This window comes from Camellia sinensis, chromosome 1 (assembly GCF_055761805.1).
Source record: "Camellia sinensis isolate YWXY chromosome 1, ASM5576180v1, whole genome shotgun sequence".
NCBI lineage: Eukaryota > Viridiplantae > Streptophyta > Magnoliopsida > Ericales > Theaceae > Camellia > Camellia sinensis.
The window spans coordinates 231,391,491-231,418,893 of NC_138961.1; the positions used below are offsets into that span (position 1 = coordinate 231,391,491).

Genomic DNA, 27,403 nt, shown 5'->3' on the forward strand with positions numbered 1-27,403 from the left:
AAAATATATACTAATTTATGGTTTGAAAAAATCTTCCATAAGAGGTTAGTATTTGAAAATTACACTACAAAAAAAATTGCAAAAATAATTATAAAGGCATCCCAATTTGTTTTTACTTTTCTTCCTATTATCTCTGTTATTATTTCTCTTCATCTCCTGCTGCTACTGTTGTAACGACCTTTTCACCATGTCTCATTTTACCTTCCCTTGCCATCTCTCCACTTTCTCTCACCTCAGTCTTTCACTTCTACAAATTGACATCAAATTTTGACAACTAGACCTCATTTACCAACTAAATATTTTAATTAAAAATTTATTATAACTTATTACACTGTTTTCTCTATTTTTCTGTATATTTTTTAGTAAACAAAAATATTAAAATAATTTATTCTCAAACAAGACATAACCTACCTTTTTTTGTTTTAAACTAAAAATAAACAAATTATAGAACGATAAAGAAAATGAGGCAGAGTTTATTGGTGGCGACACTATTGTTGCTAAATATGGGTTGATGGCAATGAAAAAATATCCATGTCAAGCTATCTATGAATGCGTACAAACACGTGTGATCATTTTTTTTTTTTTTTAATTAATGTATGTAATGAGAACTCAAATAAGATTAATATTATAGCTAGCCATCAAATGGAAAATTAATTATTAAGAAAAATTGCACTTTATCTCCACATCATTATAACATTATATACAATTAAAAGTTATTACATTTAATTCCCTTATTTCTTTTATCTCAATTTTCACATTTTGTTATGAATATAAAAAATTTTAAAAAAAATAAAAAAAGGAAATTTTATGTAAAAAATGTTTATTCAATAGGTGCTTTATTTGTTAGGCCCTTTTTTTTTTCTTTTTTTAACTAAGAAAACTAGCGACCCAAACAACATTACAAAGATAAACCTCCCTTAAAGCATGATGAGGGAAATAAACCCAATTGACAGGCAATTCTCTACGTATAAAATTAAAGCTTGGGCAATCCAATAAGCTGCATTGTTCGACGAATGAGGGCTCCAGTCAAAAGATAAATTATCTTGCATTGCCATACATCAAATATCATGAAGGATAGTATTACACCCCAATGGAGACCTGTTTCAGGCACAAAAGAATGATAACTTGCTTCTTATCACCCTCAATCTCAATGTTTGGAAGGTTGAGTGCCTTGGCCATAAGACAAGCCATATTCGAATGGCAAAAGTTATAGCCATAGACTTAGCTATTCCACCAATGAGATTTCCTAATGAATTCCGAAGAAGAATAACAATTGTACCTTAACAAGACCCTTTCTTAACAGCCACATTAATTTAAGTTGATCCCTCGAAGGAGGGTTCCAAGATGGAGATGGACATCTAGAAGCACCGACTGAAGGTGGAAAGAGCTACCATAAGAAATTTCGCCATTGCTTGATTTGCCTGAAAGAGTGTAGACAACGGCCCAACAATATTGGAGTTGAAAATTAAATTATTTCTATCCATTCAAATAAACCACCTAATCCACGCCACTGTACTAAAGAACTCAACACAATCTGAATTATTCTGGAACAACTTCACAACAGTGCAATACCATTTAGCCACAAAAAGAAACAATTGAGGATCCACTTTAAAATTTAAACAACTCCTAAACCAAACGGCCCTAACCCAATGGCACGTAAACAGAATATGCTCCACTAACTTTGGTTCGCTTTTACAAATCGGGCATACAACAGTCAGTGCACATTTTTTGCGGTACAATTTTTTTTTAGTTTATTTGATGGTTGTAAGAGAAAATATGAAATAATTATGATTTTAATATGATATTTTATCTTATTAGCTATCTTAATTTTAATTTTTTCTTTAATGAATATTTTAGCCAAAAACTATTTTTCCAAATTTCCCTATTGAAGGCCCCAAACCCCCTGTACTTCCCCAGCCCCAGTGACCCCCAGCCCCACGTGGAGGTGGGTGATTGAAAAAAAAATAAAAAAAAATTTGGCTAATAAAATGCCAGTGGGGGTGCTGGGGTCTCTAGCATAGTTGTGTCCCTATTATACGTGAGATATGTGTAAATATTTCACATTAAATGAACATTTAAAAAAAAAATTATAAAGTTTGTGTGTATAACCCATATGGCATTTTACCATTATATCTTCACAATAAAATCTCAATTAAAATTTGAATTTGAAAAGAAAAATTAGAAGATTATGAGAAAAAGTGACAATGTTTAGTTAAACGATGGCAATAACCCATAGTTGGGGGTAAAATGTAATTTATCCTAACTATTATAATAATAATAATTAAAAAGGAGTATTTACACAAAAGTTCTAATTTATGAACTTATATTCCATTAAGTCAAACTAAAATTTTTTAGACCTTCAAGTCCTATTAAATTTGTAATAGTCGGAATTGTCCTTAAAACAATGATACTATCTATAAAGGAACATGATAATTTGACATTTATTTTGATTTTCAAAACTTTAAAATATAAACTTATAATAAAAAATTTATATGGAAAAAAAAACTAATCAGCTTGTGTGATTCCTATTTTCAGGATTCACTTCTTAGAAAATTGAAATTTTTTGTTTTTGCTTATTTATTTATTTATTTTTTGTTTTCATTGATTTTTTAAAAAATTTCTAAGAATTTTTTTTTAAATTTTTAGGTCACCTAACATAAATACACTTTAAAAATATAATATTTGTGAAAAAAAAATCTTTAGAAAATTCACTTAACATAAAAAATACAAAAAATACTCGTATTTAATACATTTTTTGTATTATTATGTATTTATTATTTTTTAAGAAATATTTTATTTTTTAAATACATCTAAATAAGGTGTATCTAAAAAAATTTTAAAAAACAATTGCTTAAATTTAAAAAATATTCACTAAAAATAAAGAAACTAAATTTTCAGAAAATTAAACCCACAACACCGATATGTTTTTTGAAAAAATTAAAAAGCTGAATTATTTTTTTATGCAAAATTTAAAATTTTGTGTCTATAAATGAGTATGATGATATAACATTGATGTGCAAAATTATATAAAAAAAACTTTAAAAATGAAAAAATTGAAAGTATTCTTAATTTTAAAACTGAAAAAACTGTTAATATTATCGATTTTATTGAATAGTTGAATCAAACCAATAAGTAGAAGGGAAAAATTATTTAATTTAACGCTTTGTTTTAGTGAAACAATTATTTAGATTATTATTATATAAAATTATTAATATTTTTAATTTTAAAAATAAAAAATCAATAATATTTTTAATTTTATTAAATAAGATTTATTAATTAATTTTTTGTTAAATAAAACATAAACTACTATAATATTTATAAATAGAACTTTGTGATGATTAACTCATTCGAAAAACGACTAGTTTGAAGTTTTAGACAAACTAGTGTAAAATGTAATTAACCATGATGCGGAGTTTGACTAAAACCAGTGGCTCGGTCACTTTGGCAACCTAACTAGCATCATGGCTGGGAAGGACGAGAAACAAGAGCGCGACGAATTAGCTGAGTCACTGAACGATCTCTTCACCAATCTCTCCACCATGGTCCAAGGCGAGCTTCAGGTACTCCTCTCTCTCTCCCTCTCTCTCTCTCTCTCTCTCTCTCTCTCTCGCTCATCACTTTCTCTATCTAGTTTCTTTCGACTCGTCTTCTATGGTTCGCCATCGGATTTTGAATCACTGCACTTAGCCGATTATAGCTTCGATCATTGTCTGTGATTTGATTATCTTCACTACTAGTTAGTGTATTTTCCCCCTCTTCTTCTTCTGAGTTTTGTTTTATAATTATGATATTGATGAAAAGGAAACATGTATGAGGCATTTTTGTTCCTTTCCTTGACCGATCTGAGAGAATTTTCAGGAATACCCAATTTAATTTTGTTTGGAGTCTGGTGATTCATTGGGATTTTTCAGTTGATTCAAGTGTAGTTCACTCCATGACATTTTCCATCAATTTGAAAGGGTCGTACATATCCCTATTTCACCTACGCAGATCCCTTTACAATTTCATGATCCAAACGTAGTCCTGAGGATGTTAAATCCAAATCTTGAAATGCATGACTGGTTAGAGGATTTTATTTCAGATCTTACAAGTCTGATTTCTATGAAAAATCTGATTTTCTTTATATTTTTGCGAAGACATAAACATAATTTTAAAAACAAAAATATATACATAAACATGAACAATTTTTTTAAATTGTTGTTCTCTTCAATATTTAGATCAATGATAGTTCTTGGATTGTCTGCATAAGCTGACCCACTAGTCGAGTAATAAATAATATGATTTTGACGAAAGAAAAGATCCTTGTTTTTCTTCTTTTTTTTATTTTTACCCTGTAAAGTTTGAATTAACTGCAATTTATAAATCTGAAGAATTTTTGGGTATCCATTAGGTCTCCAAGGTAATATTGTCAAAAGATAAATTAATGGTTATTTCTTGCACCAGTTATAAAACTCTCCACTTTCTTATTAGGAGTAATGCTTTACAAATTAAAATATATATATAATATGCATTTACTCATATGAGTTGTGTCAACTTTCAATCATATTTTTAGGGTAAACGTTTTAATAGTTACTTAATTCCCATCAAGGTTTATTAAAAGTAAGTCATCCTAAAAGCATCGCTAAAAATAATTTTTTGTGACGATTTTTTACATGTCACTAAAATTTGACAATTAGCGATTTTTTTTGTCACAATTTTTATAAATTGTGGCTAAAACTTACAATTAGTGACTTTTTCTGTGATGAAATTTTCAAACTGTCGTTGAAAATTAGTGACTTTTTTTTAACTGTTGCTAAAACTTATAAAGAGTGATATTTTTTGTGACAAAATTTTCAAACTGTCGCTGAAAATTAACAATTAGTAACGTTTTTTAATAGTGTTTAATGAAAAATACTATTAATTATCATAAGACTTATTGAATAATAAGTATATCTATTAGGATCTATGGATAAGTCCCCTTATTTTTTATTGGGTTCTACTCATCTCAAATTATAAAAGTTCGCAACTGCATGCCCGACCGTTATTAAGAAAAGTCTGAACTTTGTTAATATTATTTTCCTTCACTCACTCACTTCCCTAGTTATAATTATATTCTCATACATGTGTGTACTGGCATCATGAGTTTCTGGTCAGATATTAGCATCTTAACTTTGGTTATTAGAAGAATATCACTTACCGTATAAAAATAAATTGATAATTTCCATATCACCAGCAATGGTGGAAAATTCTCGTGGATTTTGCATATGAACTGTAAAAGTTCATTACTGTGGAAAATAGTGCAAAAAAATGAAGGTATAAGTGGCATCAAATGCTGACTGATGGCTTTTTCTACTAATGAGCTGTACACATTCATAGCACCAAATTTGCTTGCTTCCTGGCCGTGATTCTGATTTTTATGCCAATTTTTTATTGCCTTCATAGTATGGAGGACTGTACACACTTGTGGATTTGACACTTAATTGTTCATCTTGTTTCAGGGGTCAAGCAATGTACTAGAACTTTTGGAGAAGATGAATCTCAGGGTGGCAGAAGAGTATAAAGGGTATGGTGATGTGGCTTCTGGGTTAAGGGTCTTCGTGGAGCAGCTCAAGTCCAAAAGTGGTAGCTTTGATGAGTATGTTCAGCAAATTGATGCGATAGAGCAGCAAGTGACAGAATTTGAAGCTGTAATTTCGATGCTTGACAAATATGTTTCTTTGTTAGAATCAAAAGTGCATTCTGTTTTCCAAGTTCCACCTTCGTAAACATAGGCTCTCATTGCTGAATTTTATTTTGACATCTTGATTCATTTGTGTCCGATGTGTTGTATATTTTGTGTGTGCAGCATATGCATGCCAATTCCATTCTGTTCTATTTGAAATGTATGCTTCCCAGATTGTGAAAGCCTAGCCTATCACAGTTAGATGATTCTATCTTGTATACCCTACGGTTAAAGGCAATCATTTATGTTGTTGTATGAATGCATCTGCTATTTTTTCATGTGCAATCCAGAGAGATGGCAATAGTTGTGCTGAAATACAAGAGGTGTCACTACTAGAAAAGTGAGTATTGGACACGGAACTTTTTGCGACGGTTTGAAAATCGTCGCAAAAAACAAGTTTTTGCGACGGTAAATGATGCCGTCGTCAAATAATTTTTTTTGCGATGAGAAATCCAAGACCGTGGCAAAAAAGAGTATTTTGCGTGACGATTTGTCACCCGTCTTTTTTTTTTTTTTTGGAATTGTTTATATTTTTTGCGACACTATTTATTCCTCCGTCGCAAAAAAAACTCTTTTTGCTTCCCTCGCCCTTCATCTTTGCCCTGTCTTCCATATACCCTTTCAATATCCTCTTCTCAGATCAAAAAAAAAAAGAAAAGAAACTGTCTGCCTCCTCCTAGTTGTCTCTTTCCATCTCGGAGCCCCAACAGCACCAGCGTGAGATACCCTCCTCCCCTCTTCTTTTCTTTCCTCTCACACTCGCTCGCACAGACCCTCACAATCTCTCTCTCGCTCTCGCTCTCGCTCTCGCGTTATCCTCACAGTCTGTCTGTAGCAGCGGCAGCGACAACGACTTCTCACCGGTTCTCGCTCCGACATCCAAGTATCTCTCCTCTGCTGTTCTCTCTTCTTTTTTTCTTCTTTTGGCTTCATTGGAATCAAACCCTCTTCATTGGAACCCTAGAAAATGGTGCAGAGATTGGAGATTGAGAGAGGGGGGATTGGAACCCTAGTTTTAAATCTATATAAAACTTAATATTGGCATATTTATGGCTTAAATTTTAAATACTGAGAGATGAGAATTATCTATTTCAATACTTAATTGAATGTATTTTTATGGACTCTGGTTTTTTTATATAGATTTAAGTTATATAAAAAACTAGAGTCCTCCAGATTCTGAGGAGAAGCCATGGCTTCTTATGCTAGTGTTAGGCAAGTCCTCCAGCCCAAATGTACTAAATATTCCCAATTTCAATTGAGCCCATCTTGGGTTGTTCCTTGCTTACTTGTATTCAAGACCAAGTACATCGGTCGCTTGTCCAGGCTACATGAATTTTCCGGTCACTAGAATCTGGCAACTGCCTTAAAGGCAACTTTAGGAAATGGTGCCAAGGAAAATGAGGATGGAGTGTCTTTTGGGGACAATGAAATTGCCATTGGACACTTACATTCCTAGATTTGAAAGCTTGCTATTCCAGATACTTGTTACTTTGTCCAGTTTGAGAATTTTTTAGTATTTCCTAAAAAAGGTTTTCTGAAAATTTTCTAAAAAACATTTTTCGGAAATAGTGCGCTAAACAAGTTTTCCATGATTTTTGAAAATTGAAAACAGAAAACAAAAATGCAACCAAACAATTGGATTAGAATTTTATCTGTGTAGTTGTTCACAGCTTTTCTACTATGAGAGAAGAGAATCTCTGTTGGAGGGCCTTGTGAATCGGTCCCCATTGTTGCTCCCTGCTTGTCCTCATGGGGTGAGGAAGAAATTACTGAGAGGGAGAAGCGAGAAAAGGAGCTTGGTGGTTATGGACGTGGCGAGGTAAATTAAAGTTATAAATATATGACACTATATATGCGAATCATTGAGTTTTCTGTTCCTCTGCAGGTGATTTACAAGGAGAGGTGCCATGGGATGGATTTAGTGGTGGACAGAGCTCAACCAGATGACTTGCTAGTGAGAGAAGTGGACACCATAGTCGAGCATGGTCTTGACTTTGTTGATGAGGGTAACTCGGTAATTAAGACATTGCATTCTTAGATTGTGTTACCGTGAGCTTTGTTTATAAATTTGAAATCAATAATTTGTGCTTTGTCCGACATTGGGTAATCGTCTCTCTCTCTTTCTTTTCTTTTTTTGTTTGTGCTTTCTCTTACCCGATGGGACGGAAGGCTTGGTTTGGTTTGGTTTCTCTTACCCATCATTCTTGGCCATTGGCGGTCATTAATAGTTGCGTCTTTGATATCTTAGTTGCTTTTTGCACTTTTGATGGACAAGAGTAACACCATTTTAACCCATGCCATCAGGGGGGCTTCAGGCATCTGCTTGCCATGTGTCCTCTAGTTGGGGAATCCCTGCCATCCACCATAATCATAGTTCCAATGCCTTCTGTGCATCAGATTTTATAGCATATTTTACTTATGCATTTTTAGATCCTTGTTTTTCCTAAACCAGAAAGGGCCAGATAACGATTAGAGTTGGTCACCTTGCATGTATGTCTTCTTTTTGCATCATGTGACCTTGCTTAGGAATTTCTTTCATGTAAAAAATCAAATTGAATTTCAATTTATTTACAAAGATTTTTGGTGCAGTACATTATTTCTTCTCTTTGATATTTGTTTATACAAATGAATTGAGTTGATTGTAAAGATCAAAATCGATTGTTTGAATGGAATGTTATGTTATCTTGCTTTCTTTTGGGGGATTGAGGAACCTGCCTTTAGTGATTAACTTAACAGGCTAGGTGGTATCCCATTGATGATTGTCTTTTAGTGTTTGTTGGATGTCTACAAATTGATTATTTTTTTATTTTTTATGATGACAACGTATTAATTTATGATTTTACGTCTACCACTTTATTTTTGGTGATATATAAAGAAGCTCTTTTCTATTATCCATACCATTGTGTAAATAATGACGACTTCTTTTCTCATGTATTTTTATAACTCTCTTCTATTTTCTTCTTGTGGGGGATATGGTTATTTCCTGTGATTGTTACTTTGTAGACAAAAGAGGATCAAATAAATGGAGAAATTGTTATGGAGGAGGTAACCATCAATCACTCTCACTTTTATATTCTCTTTATATTTTCTCTTCCATTTTCTTCTTCTTGGGGATATGGTTGTTATTTGTGATTTGTTACTTTGTAGGCAAAAGAGGGTCAAATGAATGGGGAAATTGTTATAGAGGAGGTAATCATCAATCTATCGTTTTTTTAAAATCTCTCTACAATTCTAATCTTGATTTTCCCTTTGATATGTACCTCTAATGATTTAATTTCAATATTCTAAAGTCAAATAAATGGGCAATTGTTATAGAGGAGCTTGTTTTATAATTTCAATCAAGGAAATAGTTATGGATAAAGCAAACTAGAGAAAACAGATTAATGTAGGTGACCCCAAAGTAAGTAATTAAGGCTTGTTTAGTTCGGTCAATGAATAAGAATTTTAATGCATTTTCATGCTATGTTTAACAATCTCATCGCGGTGATTGTATCTTTGGTATATTCAGAATGTTGTAATATTTTGTCTCTTATAGTAAGGCAATATGGCAATTGTGATTGGATCTAGACCCTCTCCATGACATATCTAATGGCTATAAATTTGTCACACAAACTTATCATTATTTCAAATTTTTTTCAAAAAAGAAGTCATTACACCCATTGAGGTGGTAGTTTCACAACCATTGGATGGTGTAATGGAGAGGATCTGTATCCGTTGTGATTAACATGTCCCTGTGGGCTATCTCTCGCTGTCTCTAAATGACTGAAACCTGCAATTAACTTATGTTGTGTTTGGATGTTAGACTTGTGGAGGGAAAAGTAAAAGTAAGGGAAAAGCAACAATTTTTTTTTATAGCTTTTACTTCATTTACTTTTCCCTATCCAAGATCCAAACTCAACCTAAATATTTGCTTTAGCTTCTTGTGTGTGAATGGAAAGTTAAATGTACTTGTCAACTACTCAAAACAAAAGTGCAGTTATATATATAATCTTCAAATTACATCTTTTCTGTTGAGCATTGTTTGGAGTAGCTTGTAATCAAAGCTCTATGTGCTTTTCTAGATAAATTGCTTGTGCTCTTTGAAACAAGTCTGAACCACATCAATTTCTTTTATGTTTGAATCATGGATTTGTTTAGGAATTTGGAAAGGAAAAGAAAAGGTGAAGGAAAGGTGAATGAAATATAAGTTTTTTTTTTTAATTTTAAATTTTTATTTTTTAATAATCTCTACCCAAATCCATAATAGTTTTAAAGGTTTCTAGATAATGTTGTAGCTGATATTTTATATTGTTTCAATTATACTACATGTACATAAAAAATCATTAAAAAGTGCATAAAAAATAATGTATTGTCAGAATCATTATGAATGAGGCACTTAGAAGTCGCATAATGTTTTCTTGTGAATTTTGTTGATTGCGTTCGCATGCACTCGATAGTGGGAGGCTCACATGACAGGTTATTAGCTCACGAAGATTTCATCCCTGAAAATAGCATCATTGTGCTTGGGCTGTGAGGGCAGTCATCCACATGTCTAGTTGAATGTGCTCATCAGCCCACCTAACTCTGAGATGTGAATCATCTCTGCTTAGAACATCATAACACGGTCCTTGCATTCATGGAAAAAACTGGCCATGTGAGGTATTCTGTGCTGTCACATTCTATTTCAAAGTGTGCAGTATACATGTTGACAACCAATAGAGCAATGCTATTTAAGCAAATCACAACTTTTTGTTTAAATATTTAGTAAATGAACATGAAGCATATACTTTTATGAAAGCCAACTCAGTTCACAATAAAATTCTAATCTTGTGTGATGCGAGTGAGATTGAGAAAGGAGAGATGGGGAGGATGAAAATGAGGGTTTCAATGGCAGGGAAGCAGATTTAGAAAAAAATAATTTATCCCAAAAAAGAAACAATTTTTTTCTTGTGGCATCTTAAGTGAAATTCCATTAAGGCTTTGTTTATATTTTGGATTTGTAGAGGTTTACAGAGAGAGAAGAAAAAGAAAGGGAACAGAGTTTCCAATTTTTCTCTTTTTTACAAATCCCTCCACAAATTCAAGATCCCAAATATTACTGAAAAATATATAATGGTTGAGTGGCATGTTTTAAAACATGCTAGTAAATTACTTTTGTCGCACTTTTTGCTGGAAAATGCCACTGAATCATATTTTTCTTGTAGTGTATATTTATTATACTTGATTGGATCTACTTGATAGTTCCCTCAATTCCAAGGAAAGATTTGGTGAACAGCCTAAAAATTGGATTGGTTTGAAAAGTGAACTATATAGCTACGCAATTCAGTTCTCATGGTAGCTAGATTCTAAGTGGTGGACTCAATAAAGAAGAAGATGTGAGTTCAATTCTATCATCTGATTATAATAGAAGGAAGAATGAAAAAGTAGTGCATTATGTGCTTAAGATGTATCATCTAAGGTGCTACTGAAAACATAAACCCTGACGTATTATTCACGAGGTGGCTCTCCTCCTTCAAACTTGGGATTGCTGATAACTAAAGGATTCTTCTATATAGATCAAACAACATTTAACTCAACGTTTCTTTTCCCCCTTTTTATGGACTCTGGTTTTTTTCTCCTCTGTGGTTGTTACAGTGGGCGAACACATTACTAGAAAAGGGAGCTTTAGCTAAGGAACTTTTTGCGACGGTTTAAAAATTGTCGCAAAAAGCAAATATTTGCTACGGCAAATGAAGCCGTTGCAAAACTTTTTGCAATGGATTGATTTCTGTCGCAAAAGCTTCACATTTGAGACGGATAAAATAATTCGTCGCTAATAGTATTTGTTGAGACAGAAAATGACTGTCGCTGATAAATAAACAAAAAGGCGTTATCATTAGCGATGGAAACAAATTATCTGTCGCAAAATGATCCATCAGTTGTAACAGATACTAAACTGTGGCAAAAAAAATAATTAAAAAGATATAGTTTTATGTTTTTGTGCATCTGTCTGTCCATCACAAATAATACGAGCCCTAACTCCCTCTATTTCATTCTTACGCTATATCTCTTCCTCCCATTGGCATCGCCTTACTCTGCCATCCTCCCACCAGTGTCACTCCACTCCACCATCCTCTGACGCCATCCCACCGATGATCATTCAAGAAGAAAGTACAGCAAAGCCCGATCAGTATCTAAGTTTCTCTCTCTCTCTCTCTATTTATGAAAAGCTCATATAGATTTCTATATTTTTTCTGTTTGATTTAGTTTGATCTTTTACATTTGAATTTCATGTCTTTTCGTATTTGATTCGATTTGTTGAATACTGAATTTTATTTTATTTTATTTTGAATAGTTTAATAATTACTAGTTCTTTTTTGGAACCCTAGATCCTTGTTGTTGAAGCCCTAAGTCAGCGAATCTCTATTCTGGATCAAGTTCCTTCAAGTTGTTCTCAATCGACAATCGACGATCTTCTGGAGGTGCGAATTGCAAATCTCTCTCTCTCTCGCACGTGCGCGCGCCCAGTCGTCAGTCTCTCTCTCGCAGCGGCAACAACACCAGCGCCACGTCACGCAGCGGCAACAACACCAGCGCTAACACCTCTCGCTCTCACTGTTAATACATCAAAAGCCACATAGGGAGAGAGAGAGAGAGCAAGCCAGCGAGAGTGACTAACGGCGGCCAGAAGTTCCATCTCTGCCCAGCGCCACCTCTGCACAAGAGGGCATCAAATTGGTATTGGGACATCGATCAGCACCCGCGCCACCTCCGTCTCTTTCTCTTGCCCATCCATGGCCTCATTGCCACCGCTGCCTCACCCATGTTCTCCCCATAGGTACATCTCTATTCGAGGAGCCGTGCCCATGGCTAATTTGCATCTGATTATAACTTGTTTTTGAGGTAGGTTTCTCAGTTTTTGATCTATTTGACCAATTGAACTCTGATCAGTCTTGTTTATACTGTTTATTTTTGTTAAATTTCGATTGGGTTTTAGTAATAATCTTGATTTCATCATCTCTTCTACTGGCAGTTCTTCCCAAGTGAGCATGAACACTGGCATATCGGAATCCATTTTCAATGGCTCCAAAGCCTCACTTCTCCAATCCCTTCTACCCATCAGCAGCTTGTTAAGTTGTTTGATAGTATTTTAGGTAAAACAGAGACCCCCTTAGAACCCCCTATCATTTTTTATTGGTAAAGGGCAAAGTATTTATGTATATATATATATATATGTAATGAAAAAAAAGTTAGTGTTAATTAAATTTTATAGAAGAAATAGAAATGACTAATCAATTTCATCATCCTCTTCTCTTTCTAATTATGTTTGTAAATTGTCAAAGAAGTGTATATATGTATGAAGGGATAATTATAATTTTGTTTTTGTGTTTAATTAATGCCTGATTCTTTACAGTTTTTCTTTATATTGCTTCTTCCTCGTTAGTTTACTTTTGTTCATTTCATGCATCATTGGTGTGGTTTGTAAGAGAGAGTTTCATCTCAAAACTGGACACAATCTCTTCATGGGAGGTTTTATTTTTTTGTGAATTTTACATCCATACGAGAAGAGATAATTATATTCGATTTTATGATTAATTTTTATGCAAATAAAAAAATTAATCCTGATTTTGACCTTATGTTAATCTTTTACAAAATTTTAGGAAACAAATAACTAATTACATTTTTTTTTTTTAATCCAATTAGTAATAGAGGAATAAGAGAGGAGAAGGTGCATTCACAACAATAAAACTTGAACTTAGACATTATGTCTAGTACACTTCATCTAATATCTATTAGGTTAATCTCTTGATATTAATCACCTGATATTTTGGTCTGCACAAAAAAAAATTCTCATGCTTGATTTTGTTTATTTGAGAGAAATAATAATATATTAAACTAAGTCAATCTAATTTAAGTGCCAAATAAATATTCCAGACAATAAAATCTATTTTAACAGAATTTTTTCATAAAAAAGTGTATTCATTGGGGGATATTATTCATTGTAGACTCGCAATAAAACATAGCAAAGAGTTTAGCAAAGTGGGGTCATATAGATAGATAGATTAAAAATCTTTTGAATTGCAATGCCAAGATCCAGTTTTGGTGTTTTAGTCTTACTACATGTATATTATGTTAAAATCTACCATCACCTACTCCACCTACTACACCTACCACCACCTACTACCACCTACTACACACCTACCACTACCACCTACTCCACTACATCTCCTATATAAGGAACCCCTCACCATTTGTAATAGATATAACATACATCAATCAATAATACATACAATTTATTCTCTCTCTATCAATATATTTTTACATGGTATCAGAGCAAGGTTAAGAACTTAATATTTTTCACTTCACCGGCGGGCGGCAACCTCGCCTTGGCCGCCCGCCGGACCTCAACCTAGTCCGCAAAAATTTCCTACACATACCTTGAAATTTCTTCTAGTCCACCACCTTCACGCCCAACTGTTAAAACCTATCACCTACTTCACCCACTTAAACCTACTCCACTAAACCTAACCCACTACACCACTACCATCTCACCTACTCCACTAAACCTAACCCACTACACCACTACCACCTCCACTTCACCTACTCCTTACCTACTACACACTCACCCTCTTCTATATATAGGAATCATGAATCATTGTAATAAATCAATAAACATCAATCAATAATACATAAATTCTTACATGGTATCAGAGCAAGGTTAAGACCTTAGTATTTCTCGCTTCACCGGCGGGCGGCAACCTCGCCTTGGCCGCCCGCCGGACCTCAACCTATTCCGCTTATTTTCTACACATACCTTGACTTCTTCAACATTTTCTTACACCCCTTCTCCGCTATGTCGGCGGCGGCACCCGCATCATCGTCTAGCCTCTATCGCCGTTCACCTCGTCTCTCACATATCCGTGGTTGTACTCTTACTCGTCGTCGTCGTTGGCGTTTCTGGCGCTGCTTTTCTGCTCGTCACTGCTGTTTTTTTTTTCCCGATTTGCTCTCTCTCTCTTAGCCATGGATTTGGGTGTGGGGTGTAGAGCTGTGGCTCTGTTGTTGGTAGCCATGTTTGCTGGCTTGAAGGTTTCAATGGCAGCAGTGTACAAGGTTGGGGACTCCGCTGGTTGAACCATCATTGGGAATATTGATTACAAGGCCTGGGCTGCTTCCAAGACGTTTCATGTTGGAGATGTCATCATTTTCGAATACAATTTTCAATGTCACGTGTTGCAAGTGCCCCACAAAGAATACCAAGCCTGCAGAAGTGTAAGACAGTAACATGCATCTTCACATACAGCTTGGGTAATGTGTAACTATCAAAAGCACAAGCTTCTTGGACATCCCTCTCTCTCTCTCTCCATGGACCCAACATCATCATCATGCACCCACTCTATCTCCCTCTCTCTCATCTTTTCCCACTTTCAAACCCACTTTAATCATATCTCTCCTTTCTCTTAATTTATTTCATCCACGTTCTTTCACCCTTTTCTTTTATTTTAATATATATATATATATATATATTTTATTATAATATATTTTCCCTATCCCTTGTTAGTAAGCATCACCCGTTTTCCATTCTCTTATTATTATTTATTTTATATTCCACCAAAAAAAAAAAAAAAAAAAAAAATCACACTACTGTTTTTCTTATCATCCATCCACAAATATTTTTCTCTATTTTCTTTCTCCATTATTTTCTTTTATTTTATTTTTCTTATTAAACAAAACAACACCACAAAATAACACCAACAACATTCCACAACCTTGTCATTTTATTCATATCAGGGGATCAACCCCGATCACACTTTTACATCAAAAAAAAAAAAAAAAAAAAAAAACCCACACAAACAAAAACAAAACTACCACACCCACAGTGGGATTTTTCTTCTCTACTCAGCCGCCGGTCTTTTCTTCTTGCCTCCGTCCTGGGTGGTCCTTGCCGGTGTTGCCTCCGTGCTTCCTAGACCACCAAGCAAGTTGCCTCCTCCTTGCTCCTCCACTACAGCATACGGTGGACCTCCAAATCGGAACATCACGGTGGCCTTCCGCTTCAGCTCCTTATTTTCCGCCTTTAGCACACTTAACTCTGCTCGCGCATCCTTATACATGCGTTGGAGCAGAGCCAGTTGGGCGTTTAACTGCTGCACCTCATTTGTCCTACTCTGCAGCCGGTTCGACAAATTTGTAACCGCAGTCATGGTTTCCACACATGACTTCAATGTATACTGATTGGCCTTCACATCCGACTGCACTGCCATTCTTTGCTCCACCGACCGCATCGGAAAGTTCAACGGAGCAAAACCAGAGGTGTTTGGTTGAGGTTCACGGGCCTCCGCACCAGTTATCTCTCTTGTTGACTCGTTGAGGTCGGGAAAGAGAGTGAGTAAACCACGGGATGAAGAGGCCATATTCTGGGTAGCTGAACGGGAAGAAGAGGCCATGTTTTTTGGGTTGCTGAGTGTTTCAGCGAAATAGCAATTTCAGACTGATAATGTTCGGAAGGGGAGTGTTTCAAGATTTGCAGCTCTTAGAGGCAATCTCTCAGAAAAACGAATATCTCTCTCAGAAAATGAAGAGTTTTTTCAGAAGTTTTTTCCCAGGTTTTTTTGTCTTCGCTTCTGCCTCAAGCACAGCCTCCGCATTGGTTTATATCGACACTGACGACGCGGCCGACACGCCACTCTGTCGCTCACGTGCCTCGCCGCGTCTCCGGCTCACCTTTTGATGGCTCGACGCTTTCTGTCGGGCACGACTTTTGATGAAGTGGGCGCGCCTTTTGAGGGCGCAGCTTTTGATGGCACATCTTTTTATGGATTGGGCACGCATTTTGATGGCACGTCTTTTTATGGATTGGGCACGCATTTTGATGGCACGCCTTTTGAAAGATTGGGCACACCTTTTGAGGGTGCGACTTTTTAGGGGTCCGACAAGACTCTGTAAACTGTCCCGACATTGATTCCGGTTAGCTCCTTCATGGGTCCGACAAGACTCTGTAAACTGTCTCGACATTGATTTCGGTTAGCTCCTTTATGGGTCCGACAAGACTCTGTAAACTGTCTCGACATTGATTCCGGTTAGCTCCTTTATGGGTCCGACAAGACTCTGTAAACTGTCCCGACATTGATTCCGGTTAGTTTCTACAAGGGTCCAGCAAGACTCTGTAAACTGTCACAACAACTGTCACAACATTGTCTGCTACAACGGTCCGACATGACCCCATAAACTGTCTTCTACATCGGTCTGACACCACCATACAGTGTCCTCTACAACGTTATGACACCCCCATACCGTGTCCTCTACAACGTTATGACACCACCATCCAGTGTCTTCACCAATGGTCTGACACGACCATACAGTGTCACCTATCCTCTTTTATTTTTATGTATTTTCTTGTTTTGTAACTCTCTCCAAACTCAAGTTGGTTAGTTCCTATCCCCCTTGAGTTTGCGGGGGGCTGTTAAAACCTATCACCTACTTCACCCACTTAAACCTACTCCACTAAACCTAACCCACTACACCACTACCATCTCACCTACTCCACTAAACCTAACCCACTACACCACTACCACCTCCACTTCACCTACTCCTTACCTACTACACACTCACCCTCTTCTATATATAGGAATCATGAATCATTGTAATAAATCAATAAACATCAATCAATAATACATAAATTCTTACACCAACTCCTTCGAGTTGCTGTCCTCGACTCACCCAGTCAACCTATCGCCACCAATTTTCTTCCTTGAAGCTTCCTCTTTTCTCCGCACTCTGTTTCACTCTCATTCTCTCCCGAAGCTTGCCAGTGGATTCCAGAGCTACACTCCTTGATGTCTCAGCTTCGATCCAGAAAACTACAGAGCTCAGCACAAGGATTACAAGTTACTGACCTCAGCTCGACTCGAGCGTGACTCAGCCCGTGTGAAATCGCTCCAGACCAGGTTAGATCTGGCGATTCGTGGCATTACTCAGTCGGCTCAGTGGAAAGCAACTTTCTCTCCAACCAAACAGCGGCAACCTCTCTCTGTTGTCGGTCGTTGTAGTTTGAATCTGAATCTTTGAAATTGTTGGTGAAAGACAACATACATAGTTGCAGGTGGAAGCAAAGATGCCCAAACAAGCTGGAAATCGAAAAAAGGAAAGAATCGTTCTTGACTCGGTCGGTCAACTCAGTTTTCGCCTTCGTTCGATTCGCCGAGTTCGAGATCCTCTTCGTTCTCTTCTTCCTTGTAGCTTTTATCAACTTCAAGGATCTGACAGCTAGACCGGAATACAATCAGATCCTTGTGAAAAAGCCCGATGGACCTGATTGGTGGTCTGACTAGGGCTAAGGCAGGCCTCAAATGGAGAATTGTCTCATCTCATCTTATGTCTGTGGGAGAGATCAAAGTGCCTTCAGTGATGAGAAATCCACCGGCTGTTGATCTATGAACGTAATACTTAACTAGGGCTTCCCCTGGAATCTCATTCAGTGCTCTGCATCTAGTCATTGGTGCCAGCACCACCCTGTGAGAGAGCTTGAACTTTCCCATCTTGAAAGGAGAGAAGAGTTTTGCACAGACCCATTTTACTTTTCTTCTTTTATTAGTTTTTCTTTTCATCCATTTACACCAAACACAACACCACACAGCTTCCAATACTATTATAAATATTATCCCAAAAACATCCACCAGATCCCCTTTCATCATATCCACCACTATTCTTTTCTTTATCACCTATCTTTATATTATTATTATTATTATTATTATTCTTATTATTATTATTATTATTATTATTCTTAAAAAAAAAAAAAAAAAAAAAACCATTACTGTTTTGTTACGAATCCGTGTGATAAAGATTTGCACACCAAACCTTACCTTCTTTTATTCATCTCAGGGATCAACCCCGATCAGCATTTTACACCAAAAAAAAAAAAAAAAAAACACACAAAACAACCACATCCACAGGCAGGATTTTTTCTTCTCTACTCTGCCGCCGGTCTCTTCTTCTTGCCTTCGTCCTGAGCGGCCCTTGCCGGTGCTGCCTCCGCGTTTCCCACTCCACTGGGCACGATCACTACTCCCTGCTTCTCCACTGCAGCATATAGCGGACCTCCAAATCGGAACATCACGGTGGCCTTCCGCTTCAGCTCCTTATTTTCCGCCTTTAGCACACTTATCTCTGCTCGCGCATCCTTATACGTGCGCTGGAGCAGAGCCAGTTGGGCGTTTAACTGCTGCACCTCATTTGTCCTACTCTGCAGCCGGTGCGACAGGTTTGTGACCGCCGTCATGGTCTCCACACGACTTTAAAGTATACTGATTGGCCTCAATATCAATTTGCACCGCCATTTTTTGCTCCACTGACCGCATCGGAAAGTTCAACGGAGCAAAACCAGAGGCGCTTGGTTGAGGTTCACTGGCCACCGCACCAGTTATCTCTCTTGTTGACTTGTTGAGGTCGGGAAAGAGAGTGAGCAGACCACGGGACGAAGAGGCCATATTCTGGGTAGCTGAACGGGAAGACGAGGCCATGTTATGGGTTACTGAGTGTTTCAGAGAAGGGTTGGTTACAGAGTGTTTACAGAGTGTTTCAAGATTTGCAGCTCTTAGCGACAAGCTCTCAGAGAACGAAGAGGTTTCAACTGGTTTGTTATGCTTCCAAACCTCAGCCTCCGCTTCAGTTTATAAAGACCATGATGAAGAGGCAGACACGCGCATCATGCGCCGCTCGGCGCTAGACGACAACATGGGCGCGCCTTTTGATGGCACGCCTTTTTATGGATTGGGCACGCCTTTTGATGGCACGCCTTTTGATAGATTGGGCACACCTTTTGAGGGTGCGACTTTTTAAGGGTCCGACAAGACTCTGTAAACTGTCCCGACATTGATTCCAATTAGCTCCTTCATGGGTCCGACAAGACTCTGTAAACTATCCCGACATTGATTCCGGTTAGCTCCCTTTATAGGTCCGACAAGACTCTGTAAACTGTCCCGACATTGATTCCGGTTAGCTCCTTCATGGGTCCAACAAGACTCTGTAAACTGTCCCGACATTGATTCCGGTTAGTTTCTACAAGGATCCAGCAAGACTCCGTAAACTGTCACAACATTGTCTGCTACAACGGTCCAACATGACCCCATAAACTGTCTTCTACATCGGTCTGCCATAACCATACAGTCTTCTACAACGGTCTGACACGACCATACAGTGTCTCCTATCCATTTTTTATTTTTCAGATTATTTTCTTGTTTTGTTACTCTCTCCAAACTCAAGTTGGTTAGTTCCTATCCCCCTTGAGTTTGCGGGGGCTGTTAAAATCTACCATCACCTACTCCACCTACTACACCTACCACCACCTACTACCACCTACTACACACCTACCACTACCACCTACTCCACCTACTCCACTACATCTCCTATATAAGGAACCCCTCACCATTTGTAATAGATATAACATACATCAATCAATAATACATACAATTTATTCTCTCTCTATCAATATATTTTTATTCTCTCTCTATCAATATATTTTTACATATTATATACATACAAAGAGATTTAACAAATCTAATCCCTGCATTTGGTTTTTATGCCTGCTTATGTTAAGCTTAAAGAACTAATGAATGATGAAGAGAAGGTTTTCTCCACCTGACAATTTTTTGCTACTGCTGTTGATTATGCAATTTGAGGTGAAAATTTCAGAGAGAGACAGAGAAAGAGAGTGATGAACTTTGGTTCAAGTCCCACCCAAGGAGGTAGAGGCTTCCTACGCAACGAAACTTGACACACACGACGAACTAAGCACCAATGACTTGTAGCGACGGCAAATCATGCCTAAGAACTAGGCACAAATCACGATGATCTAGTTTTTAATTTTCAAAGTTAGCAAATAGTTCGGGGTGTGACAATCATGGTTCTACATTGACATTTTCCCTTTTTCTTTGTCATAGGCATTTTGCATCGAAGTATTTTCTCCACGTATATACTTCAATGTTTAACTCTTTGTGTTTTCTCCAAGTATTTTCAAGAAGATATATTTTTACATTTATTAATTTCTCTTTAACTCTTTGATATGATAAGATAGTTAATGCAAAAAGTCTTTTGTAATCATCCATTGATGCATATCTTCCTCTCCTTAATTTTGTTGAGTGATTTCTCAAATGGTTTCTTTAGAAGCGGTTTTTTTGATCCAATGGAATAGATCATATTAGTTTTTAAAAATTACATATTTTTCCATTAAGTTTTCTTTGATTGAATAAAAGATCATGTTACTGCACTGTTGTAGGGTTCTGTTAAGTATTACTGCCAATTATTTTTATCAGTTAAATATATGTGCAATTTTGATTTTGGTGGCTAAAACTATGCCTCTTTAAATGCAGAGTGGGAAGTCTGCAGCTATCTATGCTTGTGTAAAAGAACAAGTTTTCATGTTATTGAGGTACTGATAAATTGGTGATATCCTTGCTATTGGACCATTTTGCTCGTTATCTTTTTGAAAATTAAAGGCACATGCAACTTGAGTGATGGCCCTACCATCTGTCCAATCCACATAGGAACTTCTGAATGCGCAATTTATCATTCAATCAGATGCAATTTTCTCTTCCCGAAGTGATTTAAAATCAAGCCTTTTCTTTTTCTATAATTTTATCTAAATAAAATGCATGGATAAAATTAGAAGCTTAATAGTCACAGTTTGAATTATATAAAGTACTGATCAATTTCATAAAGTTTTCTAGTGAAGTAAATCTGGATGGTCATCCCTTTGGCAACTCTTTTGTCTACATAGAGGCATAGAAATGAGTGTGTTTTCAATGGATCTCAACCAGACTTTGAAGCTTTATGTGAAATTGTGAAAGATAGAGTAGCTTTGTGGGTCAAGGCCTCGCCATTACCTGTGAACGTTTCTGTGAATGATCTGGTTTACAATCTGCAGCAGGTCAAGTTTTGTCTCAGGAATGGTGGTTGAGTATGTATCTGTTTTGAGTGTTTATCTGTGTTGCATCAGGAATGGTGGCTGAGCTAGTGTATAGGCTGAGCTAGTGTATGGTCTGGTTACTGAGGATAGTGCATGATCTGGTTTGTGCTGTCAGAGGTTTCTGTGTATGTTCTGGTTTACAATACAGTGTGAGTGGTTCCCGTTTCGGTGTTTGATCTGTGCTGTTCTGTTTCTGTGAGTGATCTGTCATCTTTTTCTGTGAATGTCCTGGATTACAAACTGGATTGAGCTATTGCTGATCTTTTGCTTCTGGAATGGTGGCATATTGGTCTTGCTTTTGCTGGTTGAGTGGTTATCTCGGTTGCCCTGTTCCTTCGGGTTTGGTTCTGTATTCATCAGGATTGGTTATCTGTTTTGCTGTTCTGTTATCTGTTTAGTGCTGATCTTGGTTGTTATCGGTTTTGCTGTTCTTGGTTGTTGCTTGCTTTTGAAATACCTCTTCTAATCACGCTTATTGTTCTTGTAGTTTCTCTGTGCAATAAAGTATATGCTCAGGAGATTGAAGATGACAAAGCTATTGACTATCATGAATTGATCGATGAAGAAAATCTTCAGTTAAATTCTGCGACTGCTGGGAGAATGGTAAGGAGAAATTATAATATTCAACTTTATTGCATATTAGGATAGCTGTCCAATAACTGTTATTCTTTTCAAAAAGCTTGTCATTTTATGATATCTAATACAGTACACTATTTGCTGCATGTTCTTTTATCTCATGCCATTTTTTGGTGCTATTTTGTGTGGAGAACTTTCCTTTCACATTCCAGGTTCAGGAAAAATAGCATTAAGTTCATTGAGTAGTAGTCAATGGCAAATGATATTCTCTGTTTGCAGTTTGTTTCGCTTAGTGAAACTATTATAGTGGTTTTGGAGGGAAGTGCTAACATGATTGGAGTTGATTGAATGCTAAGAACTGCTTCAAATGGTAACAATGCGCCAATTGTAAAATATGTGTGTGTGTGTGTGTTTTTCCTTTTCTTTTTTTTTTTTTTTTTTTTTAAATTTAGCTTTTGAAATTGAGATTTTGAACATACATGTCGATTAATAGCCTCTTCTTACTGAGGCTTTCAATGTTCTAATGTCTTTCCATACTGTCACCAATCTCTTTTCTTTCTTTAGTCAGATTGGCATATTGAGAGCCATTCTCTTATTTTCTTAGTTTTCTCATGGATTCCGTCGGAGTCATTATTTCCTTCTATCAACTGAAGTTGTAGAGTTTTGCAGAATATGAACTTTGGTGGCCAGATGGGCCTATGTAGATTGCCAAATTGGTTTACTGATAAATTAGAACAGATAATTAGATTGAAAAATACTCAGCGGTTTAGCTCTTGTTTTTGCTACTCGAACTGTTCCCCATATTTCAAAAGTCTGACAATGTATTCCTAGAATGTTACTATAGTTATGTGCGAAAAATGATGGTTGATTGCAAGAATCTACACCACCGACCTGTGCATCAAACTTGGAGACAATTTTTGGTGAGTCAAATGAAGTTCACAGTGAACCAGAGATCAACAATGATGCAGGTACAGTTTAGAATTTTTCTGTTTATGCTATCTTGGGAATTGGTTTTTTTTTTTTATCTTTAGTTAGAGATTTGTCGCTAGAGCATGTGTACTTTTTGACATGAAGATGAAGTTTTTTGAGAAATTTTGTTTTGAGTGTTGCTTCATTCCCTCCTAAAAAAGGTGGAAATGAAAATGCTGGAAGTCACTGCTTCATGCTTCCAGAAAATGGTCTGTATGTATCTAACATAATTTATCTGTTTCTTTCTTTTGGTTTTGAATACAATATTGATCAGCTAAAGCTCCCCATAACTCAAAATTTCCTTCACTCAAAGGCACTTTAAAGAGATTGGGTTCACATATTTAAAAAATTACAACATCCTTGACTAGTGCGAAAATTGTAAGATGAGCAAAACAAAGGAGCAACACATTTTGTTTTGGAAGATCACCAAAAAGCAATTACTAGACCCCCAATGCTTGCATTGCATTCAAACTCATTTCATTTGTTGCCTGCACACCAGTTTAATTCTTTATCACTTACATTCCCAACTTATTTAATGTGTCACTTGAATGAATAATGATGAAATTTTGCTTGATCCATGAAGAGTTCTTTGTTGGAGATAGGAGTATAAATCTTTGCATACGTTTGTAAAGAATGTCAAAAAACATAGATTTTTCTTATTGGATTATGTTTTGATAAAATATTTCAAGCACATGTCTTAGCTTTGGAAATATAAACCATCTTCTGCATATGACAGCGCAAAGCAGAAGATTCACGTTCAGTTTTGAACTGGTCCGCTTTTGGGAGCTGGTGACAGTGATGATAACAGCAGAAGCTCTAGTGAATATCAAACTTGCAATGTCTCAGATTTCTACATTTCTGACATGATTGCTGCAGGCTTACCCATTGAAGGCAACTCAATTTATGATGACATCACAGAAGCTAGTTGCTTGCTTGATTACAAATGTGATGAGCCAAGTACGTTTTTTGACGTGGCTGAGGAATACATGATACTGCCTTTCCTTGAGGATACCATGGAGGCAGGTGGCAATCATGATGGCAGAACATGTGAGGACGCCATTATAGATTCAGATGATTCAAGCTTGTATCTTGCAATCCATCAGTTGAGATCCTGCAATGAGGAACCTGATGTGAATCCCTACTCAGATTCAGATCAATTAGAGTGCTTTGATCCACACGTTTATCAGAAATCTACCTGACCCACCAGATGTGGCGCCAAATTTTCACCCCACTACATTGCTAAATGAAACACAGAAAATGAAGTCCATTACCCTAGTACTGGATTTGGATGGTAAGAAAATTGAACTCCTTTGATATGTTTACTATTAATCTTGATATTATTTCATTTTGTCTTATCTAGTTTATTTCTCGGTTATGTCAATATAATATTTATGATCCACACCTATAGTGAACTTTCAACTTCGGGTCTACTTGTATTTCTATGAATCAATTTAAAGAATTTTTACATAAGTTTATGCTTCCAAAGGTTGGTCACACTAGCTTTCATTTGTGCAGAAACACTTGTCCACTCTATGTTGGAACATTGTGAAGATGCAGATTTTAGCTTTCCAGTCTTTTTCAACATGAAAGAGCACAGAGTCAATGTAAAACAGAGGCCTCACCTTCAAATGTTCCTAGAGAGGGTTGCTGAGATGTATGAAATTGTGTTGTTCACAGCCAGTCAAAGCATCTATGCAAAACAGCTTCTGGATATACTGGATCCAGATAGAAAACACTTATCTCTCATCGAGCTTATCGTGAGTCAAGCATTTTTTCAGATGGAAGTTACACCGAGGACTTAACAATTTTGGGTGTTGATCTTGCAAAAATTGCTATAATTGACAATTCTCCTTAGGTAGATTTCCTGTCCATTGACTTTCACGCATCCTTTGTAAAGAATATTTGGTTGATAATTGTTACAAGTTACATATATATGTATGATTTTGTGAATGTGAATGTGGATATGTATGGATGCGGATGTGAATGCAGATGTATTTTATTTTAAAAAATATTAATAATTTGTACAGGGAATGAATTAATAAAATATATATTGTTTTTATGAAAATAATTTTATTGTGACAAAAATAAATCGTTGTTAATGTAATCAACATTTCCTTACATTTTATTAGCAACGGGTTAATCTGTCGCATATATATCGTCGTTCAAATCTTTTACGACGGTTTAAATTGTCACAAATATGATATTAATTTAATTCTACTTTTTGTGGCGTTTTAAACCGTTGCTAATAATATTTTTTTGTGACGGTTTAAACTGTCGTACATACAATATTAATTTAATTATACTTTTTTTGCGACGTTTTAGACCGTCGTTAATAATATTTTTTGCGACGTCAAACACCGTTGCTAAAAAAGCAACGTTTTGGTGCAGGCACCAACATCGTCACTAAAAGTGAAGTTTTTTTTTCTTTTTTGTGTCAGGTTAAATCGTCGGAAAATTCATTGATTAACCGTCGCTATAAGGAAGCTACGGTTTGTAACTGTCACAAATACTTTTTGTCACGCCCCTTCTGCCACCCCCTATTTTTCGTCGCCACTCCGTTGCAAAGTCTTTTTGCAACGATATGTGAACCTTTTGCAATGTTTAAGACCGTCGCAAAAACTCCGATTTTTGGTAGTGACAGTCTTTTGCCAATGAGCTACTTTGCCACTTCCTATGCCTCTGAAAGGTTGGTAATTGTATGTATTTTTATTATTTATTATATTGCCTTCTAAACCACTAGTAAGATAAATATGTTCACGGGATTGTTGTGAAAGTGCTTACTTGAGCCTAGGTAATGAGGCTTGTCCCAATATCTGTGCGACTTACCCACTCATACCAAGTCTTTGAAATCCTCATTAAGGTCCGGTTTAGTGTTAGTTTTTTAGGGCTTCTTATAATTATATATATATATGTATATTTTGAAAATTTGTGGTAGAATATTTAGTGTAACTTGCTTACAAGGCACATGTGACTTGTAGGAGAAAACGGGATTTGAAACCGATTTTCGATTTTGAATCTAGAGCTTAATTTTCCGTTTTTTATGAAAACTTGTTCTTTACAAACTCTTTTTCGATCCGATTGACATACTAAAATGCTCAAACGGTATCGAATGTCAATGAAACTTGACACACGACTAACTAGGCAAAAGCAACTTGTAGGAGAAGACAAGACTCGAAACTGATTCCCAGTTTTTAATTTAGAGTCTAATTTCCGTTTAAGAAAACTTATTCCTTATAGACTCTTTTTCAAACTGGTTGACACACTAAAATGCTCAAACGGGCTCGGATGTCAACGAAATTTGACACACACAACATACTAGACACACGTGACTTGTAGGTGAAGACAGGACTCGAAACCCATTTCCGGTTTTAAATCTAGAGCCTAATTTCTATTTATGAAAACTTATTCCTTACAAACTTTTTTTCGAACCGGTTGACACACTAAAATGCTCAAACGAGCTTAGATGTCAACGAAACTTGACACATACGACATACTAGACACAAGTGACTTATAGGAGAAGATATTGGAGCTTACAATCTTATTTATGTATTTAATTATTTATTGAAATAAATGTCCAATGTTTTATATTTTCTATAAGCTTGAAATTAAGTATATTGTAAATGATTTTTTTTGTTTTGTTGGTTTCTTTTTGCAGATGCAACCCTTTGAATGCGTGATGATATCTTCGCATGCCGATATTGCAGCTTACAATCTTTTTTGTATTTATTTATTTTTTGAAATAAATATTAAATGTTTTACATTTTTTGTAAGCTTGAAATTAATTATATTGTAAATGATTTTTTTTTGTGTGTGTGTTTCTTTTTACATATGCAACCCTTTTTGAGTACGTGATGATATCTTCGCATATTGATATTAGAGCTCATTGTTGATATTAAAACAAACTATAATATATATGTTTTTGTATTTGCATTGTCAGTACTTTTGTTTTGCTTTATACACAAAAATTTAAGTTCTTGAATATAAAAAATTATTAATATTGTTGGAGAATGTTTTATATATTTTAGTAAAGAATATTTGGTTGATAATTGTTATAGGGTACATATATACGTATAATTTTGTGAATGTGAGTGTGAATGTGGATGCATTTTATTTTAAGGAAAATGCGGGCAACCCCCAGCCCACGTGGCTGTGGGTGATTGGCAGGAAAGAAAGAAAGAAAAAAAAAAAAAAAACTGGCGAATGGCGTTGCGCCACGTCACTGGGGGTCGACCCCC

At 36.0% G+C, this 27,403-nt stretch overlaps 2 protein-coding genes across 22 annotated transcripts; both read left to right on the forward strand.

Moving 5' to 3' along the window:
- Positions 1-1,999: 1,999 nt before the first annotated feature.
- Positions 2,000-5,956, forward strand: LOC114263655 (biogenesis of lysosome-related organelles complex 1 subunit 2). Its single transcript, XM_028204240.2, has 2 exons — positions 2,000-3,560; positions 5,478-5,956. Exons 1-2 carry the CDS (start codon positions 3,462-3,464, stop codon positions 5,742-5,744), a joined length of 366 nt encoding a protein of 121 aa, XP_028060041.2. The 5' UTR covers positions 2,000-3,461; the 3' UTR covers positions 5,745-5,956.
- A 145-nt stretch (positions 5,957-6,101) lies between these two features.
- On the forward strand, positions 6,102-25,118 carry LOC114286214 (uncharacterized). 21 transcript variants are annotated; one of them, XM_082897764.1, is made up of 10 exons: positions 7,396-7,715; positions 8,705-8,746; positions 8,849-8,890; positions 12,049-12,562; positions 12,693-12,813; positions 21,028-21,086; positions 22,111-22,226; positions 23,031-23,167; positions 23,905-24,459; positions 24,684-25,118. In XM_082897764.1, exons 1-4 carry the CDS (start codon positions 7,542-7,544, stop codon positions 12,298-12,300), a joined length of 510 nt encoding a protein of 169 aa, XP_082753890.1. In that variant the 5' UTR covers positions 7,396-7,541; the 3' UTR covers positions 12,301-12,562; positions 12,693-12,813; positions 21,028-21,086; positions 22,111-22,226; positions 23,031-23,167; positions 23,905-24,459; positions 24,684-25,118. The 21 variants fall into 21 exon arrangements, with proteins under 21 accessions (XP_028085133.2, XP_082754025.1, XP_082754018.1 ...); XM_082897765.1 differs by having other exon boundaries at positions 23,044-23,167; XM_082897782.1 differs by having other exon boundaries at positions 23,044-23,167; positions 24,045-24,459.
- The last annotated feature ends 2,285 nt before the right edge of the window (positions 25,119-27,403 follow it).

Coding starts and splice junctions, on each gene's coding strand:
- LOC114263655 (XM_028204240.2), top strand. CDS start 3,462: ATGGCTGGGAAGGACGAGAAACAAGAGCGCGACGAATTAGCTGAGTCA. Junction 3,561..5,477: donor TGGTCCAAGGCGAGCTTCAG/GTACTCCTCTCT, acceptor ATCTTGTTTCAG/GGGTCAAGCAATGTACTAGA.
- LOC114286214 (XM_082897751.1), top strand. CDS start 7,542: ATGACACTATATATGCGAATCATTGAGTTTTCTGTTCCTCTGCAGGTG. Junction 7,708..8,704: donor TCTTGACTTTGTTGATGAGG/GTAACTCGGTAA, acceptor GTTACTTTGTAG/ACAAAAGAGGATCAAATAAA. Junction 8,891..22,110: donor GGGAAATTGTTATAGAGGAG/GTAATCATCAAT, acceptor TTGTTCTTGTAG/TTTCTCTGTGCAATAAAGTA.